Consider the following 14,565-nt stretch of genomic DNA (forward strand, 5'->3'; position numbering starts at 1 on the left):
TTAAAGTGTCAGACCTGGGAAATGCAGATACTCCTCCAGTTACGCCAATATCTGTTGATTTTGGGTTCTGCTGTGTTTACATTTTTTACATAGGATGTAAACCTATGCCAGCGCATTGCTGGCATCATTGCAGGAAACTCGCATGAGCTGGTCTTTTACATGGAGGCGGAGCTATGTGACTGAACAGCAGAGGGTTTTGCCGGATGTACCTCGAGAGACACAAATGATCGAGGAAATCTGTGCGTAGTAATGTTTTGGTCAAAATCGGCGTAAGTTAGTTAACAGACAAATTTTCTCAGGGAAAAAGCAGCGCAACTTCATTCTTACACCGATATACCGCCAAAGTTCCAGCAACTTCTGGGACAATATCAACCAGCTCCCTTTACTCCAGCCTCTGGAGAGCATATTCTGCTGCAACACTGACATTTCTATTCCTCACATGAGTCCTCCATTTATTGATAGTTTTGTGCTGTGGATTGTGTCCTCTTTTCCGACTCTCCAGAATTGGATTCCCCTACACTTCAGTTGGGGCCCTTGTAGGTTGTATAAAGAGGAGCTTGGGATTAGTTTTAGAATCTCATTTGCTGTGCCATCCACTGTCCACTTGCCATTAATTCGGACACCATGGAGGGGTGGGAGGAACCATTTAGGAAATGGTTAAATCTGTGAACTTGCAAGTGTGGCTTCCACAGACGATATGGTCCTCCGTTACAAAGTTAGTGAGAACCTCTGATTAGACACATTGAACTGTTGGGGTAAGATTAATGTAAACAGGCCATTGTTAAATAGATGTTTAACAACCTTTGTATTGGCTTTCTTTATAGGATCCTGATGAGGATGAGCCAAATATTCGAGTTCTGCTTGAGCATTGCTTCTACAAGGAGAAAAGCAAAAGTGTCAAACAGTTCTGTGACAAGTGTAGCACCATTATATGGGGCTTGCTTCAAACTTGGTACACGTGCACAGGTGAATGCCTGATATTTACCCCAGTTTGCATTCACTGTTGCCTAGATCTAATTAAATAAAATCTACAGATAAACATATCCACAAATATTTCTTTTTGAATACCCACTTTGGACTAATACTAATATTTTAAATATATTTTTAGATCTACTGTAGTATTTTTATAATGAGGCTAGTATGGTTGTCAAGCTGAATGGGCCATTTCCTCCTGCTGAATCAATGAAGTCACAGTAATTTCCCTTTTTGCTTGGCAGCATAGTTGTGAGATTAATTTTTAAATGCTGAGTTTTATGCTTCATAGAATCTGAATTTATGAAATCAAAACTTGAATTTTTGTTTGGATTAAATCTGGCACTTAAGCCTTCATTCAGGTGAGTTATTATAGTTGTTGATCTAAGATATTGGAACTTCATAAGTCCTTGTGGACCTCTTTTAAAAAAAATAGTTACAGCACATCTTCAATAGGATCTGTAGTACTAGTGTGTTTATCTGAAATTGCTAACATTTTATATGTCCAAAATCATTTCCAATATGATTTTTATATATACATATTAATGTTCAGACACTTTAAGATGCTTTGTGGCCAAATATTCTATTACAATGACATGAAATTGGCAGGCATCGTGGTCCTAAATGAGTTATTTTTAACAATCCTCCCTCTTGATGGATGAATGGACCGAGACTGGCTCAGTAGAAGTCCTTGAGACAATGACACAATGTTAACTATTAGGAGAAAACCTTTTGGCATTCTGTGTAAAGTGCTGCTATTGTGAATGTCCCTTATCTGCTTCTGTTCAGCATAATTTTATCTTTACTGAAAAATAGCCTATTGTTTGCTTAAAATGCAACTCTTTTTATATTCCCACAGCTAGCTTGTAATGCTGGAGTATGCAGTAGTGGTATTCAGGGGCACATATTTGTACAGTAAAATGTTGCTTATACAAACTTCTTGCTCTTGTGCTTAGTCCAGCCTTTTAGACCCCCTCAGTTCAGTAATTGTGATGGTTCTTGGTGCTAAAATTGCCGCTTGCACGTGCAGAGTTACAATTCCGCCTTCAGCAGTCTGGTCACTTGACCTTCCCATATGTGATGGAAGGGTAATATCAGCCAGCAATGCCAAAAGCACATTGTTGGTATGTACAAGTGGACAGAGAGTACAATCTCCCCAGGGCCAAATCCAAGATAGGTTACCTTTTGCATCACTGGTGTAGGCTGTTTGTGCTGCCTGCATTTGAAGGTATCAGATGAAACCCTTGTCTCAGGAGAATTTCAGTGTCTTTAATGAAAAAAGAATTGGGTAATTTATACTAATAGGATTGCTTTTAACAGTATATGGTGCAATATGAAATGGCCATTAATTTGTGATCTTTCCTCTTTTTCCACCCCTCCCTTGTTTTTATGTGGGGAGGAGGAAGAGAGTTACTTTTAAGTGTTGGTGGGGTGATTAAGCAAAATATATTCACACAAGCTTTTAAAAAGGTACTGAGATGATGGGTGATTAAAATGTTAGTGATCTGAGCTTTGGGATTTTTATATATGTGTGCGTGTGCGTATATTTTCCAGAATTTGCTGTTTATAATCAGCAAGTCAGGCAGCATCTACATCTGTGGAGAGAAAAATAGTTAACGTTTCAGGTCAATGACCTTTCATCAGAATAATAAGGTATTGATTAGCCTGTCTAGGCGATTAATAAAACATATTACACCCACTTTGTTGGGATGAATCTGCTCCTTTCTGGCCATGAATTGAAGGAGGAAAATAAAACAGGCAGAGACATAGGCAATCAGTCAGGCCTTCAAACAGAAAGCTGCAAGGACAGGATTTGGCCAGGCTCAGAAGTAGTATGTGGAGAGTAGTTTAGGGTTATTCTGCTGAAGTCAAAGTAAGACGATCCACTGATGTGAAGTGTAGCATGTTAATTTGTGTTATTATGCAAAGACCAGTTATACTGACTGAATTAAGTGATTCCGATCATAACGGTTGCTCTATCTTTGTATGCTGTGAAATAAAGCATCTTAACAATTTGCATCTAGCATCGTGCCACCAAGTGTTTTCTCAGTTCGCCTTCAAAGAAATTGAAGTATAGGTGCAAATATCCAGTTCAGATCCTGAAGGAATACTGTTAATATACTTTTGGGTTACGCTATCATATAGTTAGATATTGGGCAATACACTCACAACCTTAAGCGCAAGATACTCATTGCTTAGGGGAGTGACTAGCATTGCTGTTTGAGAGAATATCTATTGTAGGACCTTAAGCTTGTAACAATGTCACATAACTAATTCGAGGTAAAATATTGCACATATTACTGATACTGAAAGATAAAGGCCGTACAGATATATTTGTAATACTATTTAACCAAGTTGTTTAAGTTGCAAATAGCCTTGTTCTTCCCTCCCCAAACCTCTAATTTCCATTTATTGATGCACGTTCATCTTGCCTATCAATTTTGTGTCATTGAAAGATATATTTATTCTTCTTCCATCCTCAAAACCTTCCTCTTTTTTTCTCAGTTTTTCACATGATTATAAAAGTTATAAGCACAGCCAAGAGAAGTTTTTCTCACTCTTGTCACCAATGGCCAAGTGCTCATTCATCATGGTGTGGGACTGGACACTCAACTAAACATCCACCTCTGGCCCTGACATAAACATCAAGCCACCTGACCAACACAAAGAATCTCATGCCAAAAAATACCATTAACTCAGAATTGTTGTTTAATGGCTTAAAACTATATTTCAAAAGCTGAAAATAATGAAATTATATTTTTCCCTCAGCTCCTACTTTACTGTTTATAAATTTTCTACATGGGCTATATAGTCTGCTCTGGGTATTGTAGTTTCATGGGAGGAGGATGAAAATTATAAGTCCCTTGATGCATCTCTTGCACGCAATTTCTCCATAGGAGGTAGAACTTGCTAGGCATTCTCCCAAGTAATTATGACATGGGTTGCCAGGCTCCAGAAACGTCTTGTGATTGACTCCTTGCAGGCATTTCTAGCATTAACTAATTTTATGCACAAGTTTAATGACTTTGTTTCCAAAACTGTAATTTTTTGTTGTTGCTTCTAGCTAATATACTCACCTCTTAAGATGATAAACAGCAGAAAAACCTGTCTGAAGAAATTATTTGAGCAATTTGGTTCATTTAGTGATATATTCTGTTTAATGAATGGTTGCTTTGAAAACAATTGACTGATTTGATTGCTCAGTTTTCCTCCTTGGTTACCAACCAAATTGAAGTGCTTTTGATTCGTACAAGTTTAATTGCTGGAATATTTCATTGGATGAAACAAGGACTTATGTTAACTTTTGCTCTAGGAACCTTGTGACATCTTTTGAAGTGCAAGACAATGGATGGTTTTTGGATGAAAATGTTTTAATTAGGTAAATCATCATGCATGAAATGTAGAATAACATTCCCCTGAAAGAACAAAATTGCTCTATTGGCTGTGCTTTGCAACAGTTTTAAATAATTGGTAGAGGTATAGACACATCTGATTTATACACTGAATATTGTTAGTACTTTTGACTGCAAACTAAAGTTAATTAGCAAATGGTACAAGTTAACAAACTGATCAGGATGAAAGGGATTCCCAGGAGACAATGCTTTAATAAATAACATAATTCAGTTGTAATGCAATTTGATATTAATTTTATTTCTTGTCAAGTAAAGTTATCTCATTTTTTGAAATCCTGCCACACTAACTCAGTGCATTGTACACTTGCAGTCCAGTGTAAAATCCATGCACCAATACTGAGCATTCTTGTCCAGAAACGAATGTATTGCCAGGAAGATAAGTCCAATAAAGTATATGAGCAGCTGTGGTTGATTTATCCCTCTGACGCTGCAGGTCACCATTTTTAACTGAGTTTAGTTTCCTTGTTGGCAGGTTGTTACTACCGTTGTCACAGTAAGTGTTTGAACCAAATCACCAAATCCTGTGTAAGATCAAAGGTTAGCCATCAGTCTGAATTTGAACTCAATATCTGTCCAGAAGTGGGACTGGACAGGCAAGATTACCGGTGTGGAGAGTGTCGGCAGCCAATTTCTCTACGTGAGTACAATGTTGTAATCTGCTTTGAAGCATTAAACAATTATCATATTAATTTATACTTTAAATGAACAGCATCTCTGTTCCCTTTAAAGGTGAAGAATGGGGAAGATTTGCATCAAAATCTGGTTGCCTATTTGAATCTTAATGAATATATCAATGTCTTCCATCACTAACTAATATTTTGTTCTTCAGCAATTCAAGATTGCTCAGAGCTAGCCCACGAGTAGAAAGCTAACAACTTGATCTGTATTTAATGAGCCTTCTGCAAAGGAGACTAATTCGTGCAATTTGGTACTTTCCTATGTATTTGTGTATTTGTACAGTAGGTCTTGACAGCATGATTGGATGATTAGTAGAGCTTCCTTAGAGCGATGGCTACTAGTGTCGAGGTGTCATGACTGGATTCTGGGGACTTGTCTTGTAACTTATTTTCCTTACTGTTTTCAAAAGATGATGGGGGAACCACCAGATAACAGCATGTGTGGTAACTTAGGATCACACTAGAAACACACTTGGAAAATCTGCAGGATATCTCCAGTAAATGTGATTGCGAGAGGCCAATGCCTTTTTTTGTTTATGGAGGATTGAATTAATAAGAGGGACGACTCAGTGACAGACAGGGTTATGTGGTTTTTTTAAAAATTTCTTTTTCTGAATCACTTTTGGTGTCTGGACAAAGCAGATCTGAAAAATGTATTCTACTATGGAGTAGTAAGGTAATCGAGAACAAAATAGCATAGCCAGAGAAACTTATCTGTAATTGCCCTTTGGACTAGAAAGTTCTTCATAGACTATTAATATAGGTTCAGATGTAATGTTGAGGTCGCCATTAGATGATTTAGAGACAAATTTGTATGGCAGATTTCACTGTTCTTTTCAAAGTTGAATAGGCTGTAATAACTAACCAGTTTTTAAAAATCCTTCTTTGAAAAGCTATCTAGGACTTTGAGGCTTTGGCTGAGCATCTCAACTTATCTTGTTCTTTTAACTTAGCATGCAGAAATTCTGAACCCAGAATCTTCACTTTTTAATGTTGGGCTTCTTGGTCTAGGTTATTGGTTATCGGTATTTGCAGGTGGACAATGTTAGCTATCGAAAGGAAGACAATGCTACAGGCTTGCTACTAAGTCAACAAAAATAGGGAAAAATGTAGAAATCTCGTGTAATCTATTGCCCTCTAGGACTTCATAGGTCTAGGGATCCCAGTTTGAAAGCCTATGTTTTACAAGGCTGAACTGATGTACTCTAGAGAACTTCTGCTAACTATGGTCCCCTGATCCTAAACCATGAGCTCTTCATATTTTAAGCAGTGACCCTCCAATAACAAAGTTGTTGGCAGAGCACACTGCCGACAATATACTGTAAAGATTCACTACTGAAAATATTCAGTATAATTTCTGAATGTTTGTATCAACATTTCAAACTTCATTTTTGATACTTCGTTTCAAGTCCTGACTCCTTCATGAAGCAATCCTTTTGAGAAGGGAACAATGTAAAATTGATTACTGTTTTGCAACTTTGTTTTAAATTTATAATGTAAGATTCGGCTTCTTGAGCTTTCGTGTGAGTTATAACTGTATCCTAAAGTCTTCACTTGTTTTATCCCACCTCAGTTGTACAATTCAGGTTCTGCTTCAATAATTTACTTGGAAGAAATTGGAGAAATGTAGTTGGTTATATTTATATCTAATGGGAGTAAAATTACGTTTTTAAAATGTAGCCATTCAGCATATCCAGCTTGTTAAGTCACCCAATTCTGGCCATTTTGTGTCTCCTGCTCCAAATCTATATTCCTGAACTCCTTGCTGAGTCAGCAGTTAATTAAATCCCCTCATGAATACTTCAGCTGAATCAATATTTACAACACTAGATGGCTGTTGTTTTTTTCAATAAGTCAATAATTTAAAGTGTGATGAAGATCAGATTAAATTTTGCTTGTGGCCTCTTCAGGTTACAATCACATATTCTAGCTCGCTAAAGAAAATCTTAAGACGCCAATCGATTTTTCTTTTATTATTGTAAAAACTTAGATAATATTCCTAGGCCTCTTCTCACCACGAAAATTTGGCTTCCTTGGCACCTTCATAGCACAATGACTAAAATCTACAAATAACAACAATGTTGGGTTTTACAGTTCAGCCTTTCTCCCAACACTTTTAACTTGTGTTCAAAAAGGCAGTTTCCATAAGCAGAACAACGCTTATGAGCTGAAAGTTAGGCCCTTGTGCATGTTGAGTGGAATAGCATGTTACCAGTTAATTACATTATAACAGATTATAATTACATTATAACGGGAGAACCGTCACCACACGGACTGCAGCGGTTCAAGAAGGCGGCTCACCACCACCTTCTCAAGGGCAATTAGGGATGGGCAATAAATGCTGGCCTCGCCAGCGACGCCCACATCCCGTGAACGAATAAAAAAAAAAGATTGGAGACCACATGGACATTCACCACCTTCTCGTATCTATTATGAAAAGGGTAAATACCACACTGTCAACTAAGACAGACTAAAAATTAATAATCAGATTTATTTATAAGTGGATAATTATACAGAAGCAGTAAAAAGTAGTAAGATAATGATGGTACAAATTCTGGGAATACAGTAAGATAAAATCCATTCATAAGGGTCAAATATCCTCTTCTAGAAAGTATTTCTTAAACCATTCATTGTATGATGAGGCTTTTGGATGAAAATCTAGTGTAGATCCACATACAAACATTGAGTTGTTGAAGGTGATGAGAGTCTTTGAGAGTATGTGGTAGGGATGGCCACATTTTCTGATTGTGCCCAGAGATCCGGCCATACTGCGTGACCTAAAATCAGCATTCACCCCACTGAACCATTGCCTCCTCAGCTTGACTATCCTGGCCACAGCCCTCACCCCAGAGTTTTCCAATGCCCTTCTAGCTGACCACTAAAGCTGCATCCCACACAAACTCCAATTCGGCTAGAACTCTGCTGCTCATATCTTTTATTCCCGCACCCAACATGGCCACAATGATCCTGCAACACACAATGCTACTATATTGATGGTTACAGCTATACCAACATGCTCGTTGTGTCAGTGTATGCTCTTGTATATTTTTTTGTGTGTGACATTTACAACCATACCAGTATGTAAAATTTTGAAACATGAATGTCTTCATATAGTCCAGGAACATTGTGCAAAAAATCTCTGAAGTGTACCTGACTGAAGATGGATGGGATTTCTCCAGTCAGGGGGATGGGATTATTTTGCTATCTATTTCTCCACGACCAGCTCCATTATTGTAATATCAAATTCTCCTCCCCCCCCCCCCCCCCCCCCCACCAACAAAATGTAATGCCATGTTACTTAAGTGGCATGGTCCTGTGACCTGATGATGAATGGACATCACTGGTATTGACCTCCTGACTTGTTTGGGCCTCGAATGTGAGCCTTTGTGGTCCTCATTTTGGAGATGCTTAAATTTGTCCTATACATTTTGTCTTGTAAGATGAGCCTTTAAGTGGAATCTTTTGCATTATCAAAGGAATGTAAAGGATTGTCATGAAATTCAGATTCAGCTCAGCTGCTCCCCCTTGTGCTTGTGTCTTCCACCTCTAATTTTTTTTTGAGACTTCTGCCGTCACTCATGCTTTCTTCACCTCCTTTATTTTACACTTCAGGTGGTGTGCCTAATGAAGTGCGAAAGTGTGACTACACAGGACAATATTACTGCAGCAGCTGCCACTGGAATGATGCAGCAGTCATCCCTGCACGTGTCATACACAATTGGGACTTTGAAACCCATAAAGTGAGTGTCATGGGTGGGAGGAAGAGGTAACATTTGTGTTTGGGAGAGAGAACACTCTGGTAACAGCTATGAAGATGGAAACTAGAAAATAGTTAAGAGGGGGTCATTAGAAAATGATGCTGACCACAAGCAGAATTGCAATTCCAGTATATAGTTTTTTATATATTAATCTTGTAACTTGGTATAGTACTTATAAACCTACATGATGGAATCCAGAAATACAAAAGCATGTCTTTCCTCTTTCACACTGCCCCCACCCCCCAACCGCATTTATAGGGAAACCACTGCAACATGTTAAAATAGTGGGAAAAATAAGAAGTGAAACAAATGATTCAATATTGAATCTCTTTTGAAAGAGATGCACAGTATACCATCAATGAGGTCAAACTGTGACAGATGATTAAAATAACTATCATGATGAGTTTGTCTGTAGAACTTAGCCTGATTTATGGAAACTTTTATATGCATAAACACTCTCATAATCATGTATCCACATTTTCACACTCTTGATATGTATGCAAAACAAAGTGAATGCAACTGTTGTGATTTGAACTGGCTTCAGATAGGTTTTTCTCATGACCAACAGGCAAAAAAATGCTTCCACATGCAAGCCCACGTTCCCTAATAACCATGTGATTTTCTTGCAAAGTAATATGGAATATTGGGCTACGGGTGAACAATAAACCCTTTAAGATATGCACTGAAAATGGTGCGAGTTGCCACCACGTGGTTTAGATCTCTGGGCCAGGCATAGAGTGTTTCACTAGCCCCAGTTTGTTTGCTGCCTGGCAGAGGTACATCAAAGCAGCTTTGATACTCGGCAACAGTTATACTCATTCTTTGCTTTGAAGTCAGAACTGGAGCAAAGGAAGATACCGTAAAAGTAACCTTCCCAATCTCTCAAATCTATAAATAAAAACTGTTCAGTGACACAGGAATTGCCAGGCCAGTTTTCCTGACCTGTTTACACCTACGGAACATCACCTCTGATTTAAGAGTGATGATTTTCCTCCATGCTGGGTTGACTCGCACCAATAATGGCAGTCAGCAGTGATACCTGTTTGTCAATCCACCTGGCTAAGGTTAGCCATGATGTGGAGATGCCGGTGATGGACTGGGGTTGACAAATGTAAAGAATCTTACAACACCAGGTTATAGTCCAACAATTTTATTTGAAAATCACAAGCTTTCGGAGGCTTTCTCCTTCGTCAGGTGAACGAACGAAGGAGAAAGCCTCTGAATGCTTGTGATTTTCAAATAAAATTGTTGGACTATAACCTGGTGTAAGATTCTTTACATTGGTTAAGGTTAGGCATTTAAAGTGACATTGACACCTTAGTCAAGACGTGCAATTCCCCAGTACAAAAGAACAGACATCCTTCAGAATGTAAGGGAGACGTTTAAACTTTTCACAATATTACCAATCTACTTATTCCCATAGAAATATTAAAAATATAGTCTTTATGATTTTAAACAAGACAGATCTTTTATGCATCATAGCAACATTGTAGTCCAAGGTCTGTTGTGGTCTCGTATAAACAATGTGAAAATGGTGCCACCGTAGGATGTTATTATGTATTACCAGAAAGAGAGTGTGAATGCATTTAAACTTGAGGCTTCTATATGCAACAGGGGTCCTGACACTTGCAAATATTCATCAGCCATTGCTACTTGGGACAGTGCCTGATTTTTTTCCTTTCCCTTCTCATTAGGTGTGCCGCTATAGTATGAGGTACCTCACACTGATGATATCCCGGCCAGTACTGAAACTTAGAGAGATTAATCCACTACTCTTCAATTATGTGGAGGAACTTGTGGAAATTCGGGTACGCCTAGATCCAGTGTACACTTTACACCTGAGCATGTGCAACAAATAAGCCTGATTTCTATTGATTAAATTCAACCAGAACTGCATGTTACTAAAGGTACTAACTAGAAAATAATGTAAATATTGGGGAGAATTGTGCAGACCCTCCAATTACAAGCCAGTTTGAGACTCAACACATGATTTAAAATGTTACACTCATGTCAATATTCAAGTTATTTTAAGTTCTCAAAGCTATTTTTACTAACAGTTTATACTTTTTGAATGAAATCAAATATATCCCATTTTAATTTAGGGGAAACTGCATGAAAATCAGTTGTTAAGCAAGAAAGTAATCTGTAGTTACAAATACATGAACATTTGATCCCTGTGCGTCACTGCTATCCTTGAAGACTTTTCACAATTTAAAAGTTAATCTTTCTTTGTTTGAATTGGAATTTTCTGGAAATTTTCAAGGTTGCTACATCACATGTGCTGCTGAGATTTCACCCCCCCCCCCCCCCCATAGAATGTCTGGCATAAAGGAAAGGCAATGTCTGCCCTATTTTTTTTCCCCTTGGTTTTGGGGGTGGGGAAAGATAGAGAATTTAGCCTGTTTGAGTGCTCTGTCCAGAACATTTGGCAGAGTATTTTGTGAGAAAGCTGAAACGTTAAAACTGAGTAGAATTTGTTCTTGATAAATTCCCACTATCTATTAAGTTATTTTCTTTTCACTTTACTGTATGATTTCTATTGAAACTTACTGAGAATTTTCTGTGAACTGATCTTGAAGGAGTGAAAAGCATGTATGTTAAAATTGTTTCATTAGTTATATGTATTGTGTTTGGTTTCTGCCTGCAGAAACTCAGACAAGACATCCTGTTAATGAAACCCTATTTCATCACGTGTAAGGAGGCAATGGAGGCAAGGCTATTGCTGCAGGTTAGTTTATTCTGTCACCAGAGCCATGTCCATAAGTGATATTGCATGCTGCAATATTGATTCAAAAGGGAAAACAAAAACAGCGTTTTAGTCCAAATTGCCTATTTTGAAATTGAAGTTGTAGGAAAAAATCCACCAGGCCAAATCTTGCAGCATATGCCATTAGTTAGACCTTTTCCCTCCCCCTTCAGCTCAAATTTTTTGCGCCGTAACTTGCTGGAAGTACGAGCTGATAATGGCATGGTGAAGGCAACTGGGTTTCTGGGACCTTAGTTAATGGTGAGACCAACAGTGTATCTCCTTAACCAATAAGACTTTCTCAATCCTTTAATTGACCTTCCTTCTCCATCGTTCCTCTGTTATTTGAGTGGGTGAATTGGAGTCAAATCAGGCACAGAAAGAGAAATAGAGGGAAAGAAAGATTGGATTAAGAGAGAGAGGGGGCAAAAAGGAAAATTAAGAATAAAATTGAAATTTTAAAAATATCTAACAACAATTTACTACATGCAGGCATGAGATTGAACAGTTCAAATTGTTCCTTTTCCTGGCCTCAGAGATTGATTGGTATTGCATTAACACTTTTATATTGTTATAAGGGTACTTGCACTCTTAATCACCAGCCCTAACTTTCTGTGGCAAGTTTAATGGGCAACTAATGTGCAAATCCAGCAAGTCCTTAAAAATAATAGGGAGGCTAGGGGCGAGATGCCGTTTGTGTGAAGCAAACAGCAGAGCAGTGTAAATTGACCCTCAAGTTCGGGAGATTCACAACTCACGCTGTATCGCTTAATCCCTTAAACTTGCCGGCCGATTTGCGCATTAATAACAGCGCGCATCGTTAATATGCCGTTATTTTTCCAGCATGATTCGGCCCATCATATCCATCTTTGTGGAAGAAATTTTCAATGTACCTCTAAATGTTTGCATTTACAGTTACAGGATCGACAGCACTTCGTGGAAAACGATGAAATGTATTCTTTACAGGATTTAATTGACACCTCCACTGGGCACCTGAGCTGCACTTTAACTGAAATCCACACCATCTTTGCAAAACACATCAAACTGGACTGTGAGGTACAGTCAGACTTTTACTTTTAAGGGACCCTTTAAGATTACATCAGTCTTCAAAGGGGAGACGGGTAAAGTATCTTAGTTACCAGCATCACTTTCCTCAATCCCACGCCTTCAGAAAAATCTTGCACATTATAGTGCTTCTTTAAAGAGCATTACAGTATTGGTTCTCAAAGTGGTGTTTTTTAATGTCAAACTTTAACATTGTTTGTCAGAAAGAAGACTTGCTAAATCCAGTTTCCTGTCACCTAATTCACTGAATTGTTAAGTGTTAAATTAAGAGCAATAAGGAGGTGCATCTGGAACTCAGGCCTTGCACTTCATGCTTTAATTTTTTTTCAATAGAATGGTGAAATATTTTGCTTAAATGTTTTGCCAATTATACAACTGCCATTGCTGCATTGCACTTTGGGCCTAATTTAAATTTTTTGTCAACAGAGCAAGTTGTGCTCCCCCAATGGCTCAGCTGAATAAGGCAGTGAAAATCTGAGTGATATGGACCAGGAAGGACCTAAGTTGATCGACAGCCTGGACTGTTTTGCTTGCTCTAAACTGGGGTGGTGGTAGGGGCATTACAGTTGGCCTCAGCATCTCTGGGTTAAGAGAGGAAGGTAGAGTGTGAATGCCGCTTCTGATTGCCATACAGCAGTCCCTGCTAGAAGTGTGCATGTGTAGACATTGGGAGGAGTACAGGATCAGGCTCAGTGCTGATGTCCTCTCTCCAAATGTTTGAATAGCCTGAAAACTATTTGCACATTTAATCACTAATGGGCTGAGTGCAAAAAATATATTATGAGGGCACCGAGAATGACATGCCAATCATGCCAATTGTTACCCATTAGTTCTACTAACTGCTTTCTGCAACAAAATATCTAATATAATTGTGTATTTGCAACTTTTGAGTTCATAATTTTCACCTGTGTATACTTTGAATAGAAAATTACTACATAATTACTGCATGTGTAAAACAAACTTATTGACTAAGTTCTAGTCAGTAGTATTCCACATGATCTATCTGTAGATTTTTTTTCAATCTCTAGTCAAATATATAAAATAAAATGTTACAGTAACTTTAGAAATTCTTTGTTCCAACGATTGTATTAAGCTATATTTTAAAATGATGAATTGTATCAACATGTGGAAAAGTTGGGTTTATAGAAACAGGTAGCTGTGAATCAATCTTTGATTCTGTTGCTTCTTTTGTAGCGCTGTCAGGCTAAAGGTTTTGTCTGCGAGTTGTGCAAAGAGGGAGATGTGCTTTTTCCATTCGACAGCCACACGTCAGTGTGCCAGGATTGTTCGGCTGTATTCCACAGGTTGGTACAAAGAATTCTAGGTAATGTTTGCACCACTTCCTGGTTGATGTAGATGACCAGGCCCAATCACACTGTAGGTGTCAATTCCAGACTCTTAAATTTGCAGCTTGACCCAAGATAACCGATTGACTCACAGTCTATGCATCAAGGAATTCATATTAGGATGGGCTTACATTGGAATGGTACTTCATTTTTCTTTTAAATGGGAAATGTATTGCAACTGTCTGTTAATATTGCCAACCCATGAACTGATTAAAGACCACTACCAGTATAACTGCTGTCAAAAAAGAAATGAGGAATCAACTAAAACAAATGGATTGGCGTAGGCTGCTCAATAACACTCCAGTAGAGGACCTGAAACTTTTAAAAGTATAATGCTGAGCTTGCAGGATAAATATATTCCTAAAACCAACAAATTCAGACTAAACAAATAAGACCTAAGTGGACTAACCAGCAAGTTAAAAGTGAAATAGAGGAAAACAACCTCTACAAATCTTGTAGGGTGAAAGGGGAAGGGCTTCACTGAGTGTATTTTTTTTTTAAATGGAGAAACGTGTTAAAAAGGTGAAGAGGGGCAAGAGGAACCTAGAAAGAAAACATAGCAGCAGAGGCTGAACACAATTTTTTAAA

At 38.1% G+C, this 14,565-nt stretch overlaps 1 protein-coding gene across 2 annotated transcripts in view; it reads left to right on the forward strand.

Annotated features, from left to right (window-relative positions):
- def8 (differentially expressed in FDCP 8 homolog) overlaps positions 1 to 14,565 on the forward strand; it is a 51,453-nt gene that overhangs the window by 24,540 nt on the left and 12,348 nt on the right. Inside the window, exons 5-11 of one of the 2 annotated variants that reach the window (XM_067998034.1) lie at positions 825 to 966; positions 4,858 to 5,022; positions 8,675 to 8,802; positions 10,515 to 10,628; positions 11,468 to 11,548; positions 12,482 to 12,622; positions 13,058 to 13,535. In XM_067998034.1, the coding sequence (XP_067854135.1) occupies positions 825 to 966; positions 4,858 to 5,022; positions 8,675 to 8,802; positions 10,515 to 10,628; positions 11,468 to 11,548; positions 12,482 to 12,622; positions 13,058 to 13,093 (807 nt within the window). In that variant the 3' untranslated portion in view covers positions 13,094 to 13,535. Of the gene's footprint in view, positions 1 to 824; positions 967 to 4,857; positions 5,023 to 8,674; positions 8,803 to 10,514; positions 10,629 to 11,467; positions 11,549 to 12,481; positions 12,623 to 13,057; positions 13,536 to 13,825; positions 13,936 to 14,565 lie in introns of those variants that run through there. The other variant, XM_067998033.1, reaches the window with a different exon arrangement.

The sequence above is a fragment of the Heptranchias perlo genome, chromosome 16 (genome assembly GCF_035084215.1).
Source record: "Heptranchias perlo isolate sHepPer1 chromosome 16, sHepPer1.hap1, whole genome shotgun sequence".
NCBI lineage: Eukaryota > Metazoa > Chordata > Chondrichthyes > Hexanchiformes > Hexanchidae > Heptranchias > Heptranchias perlo.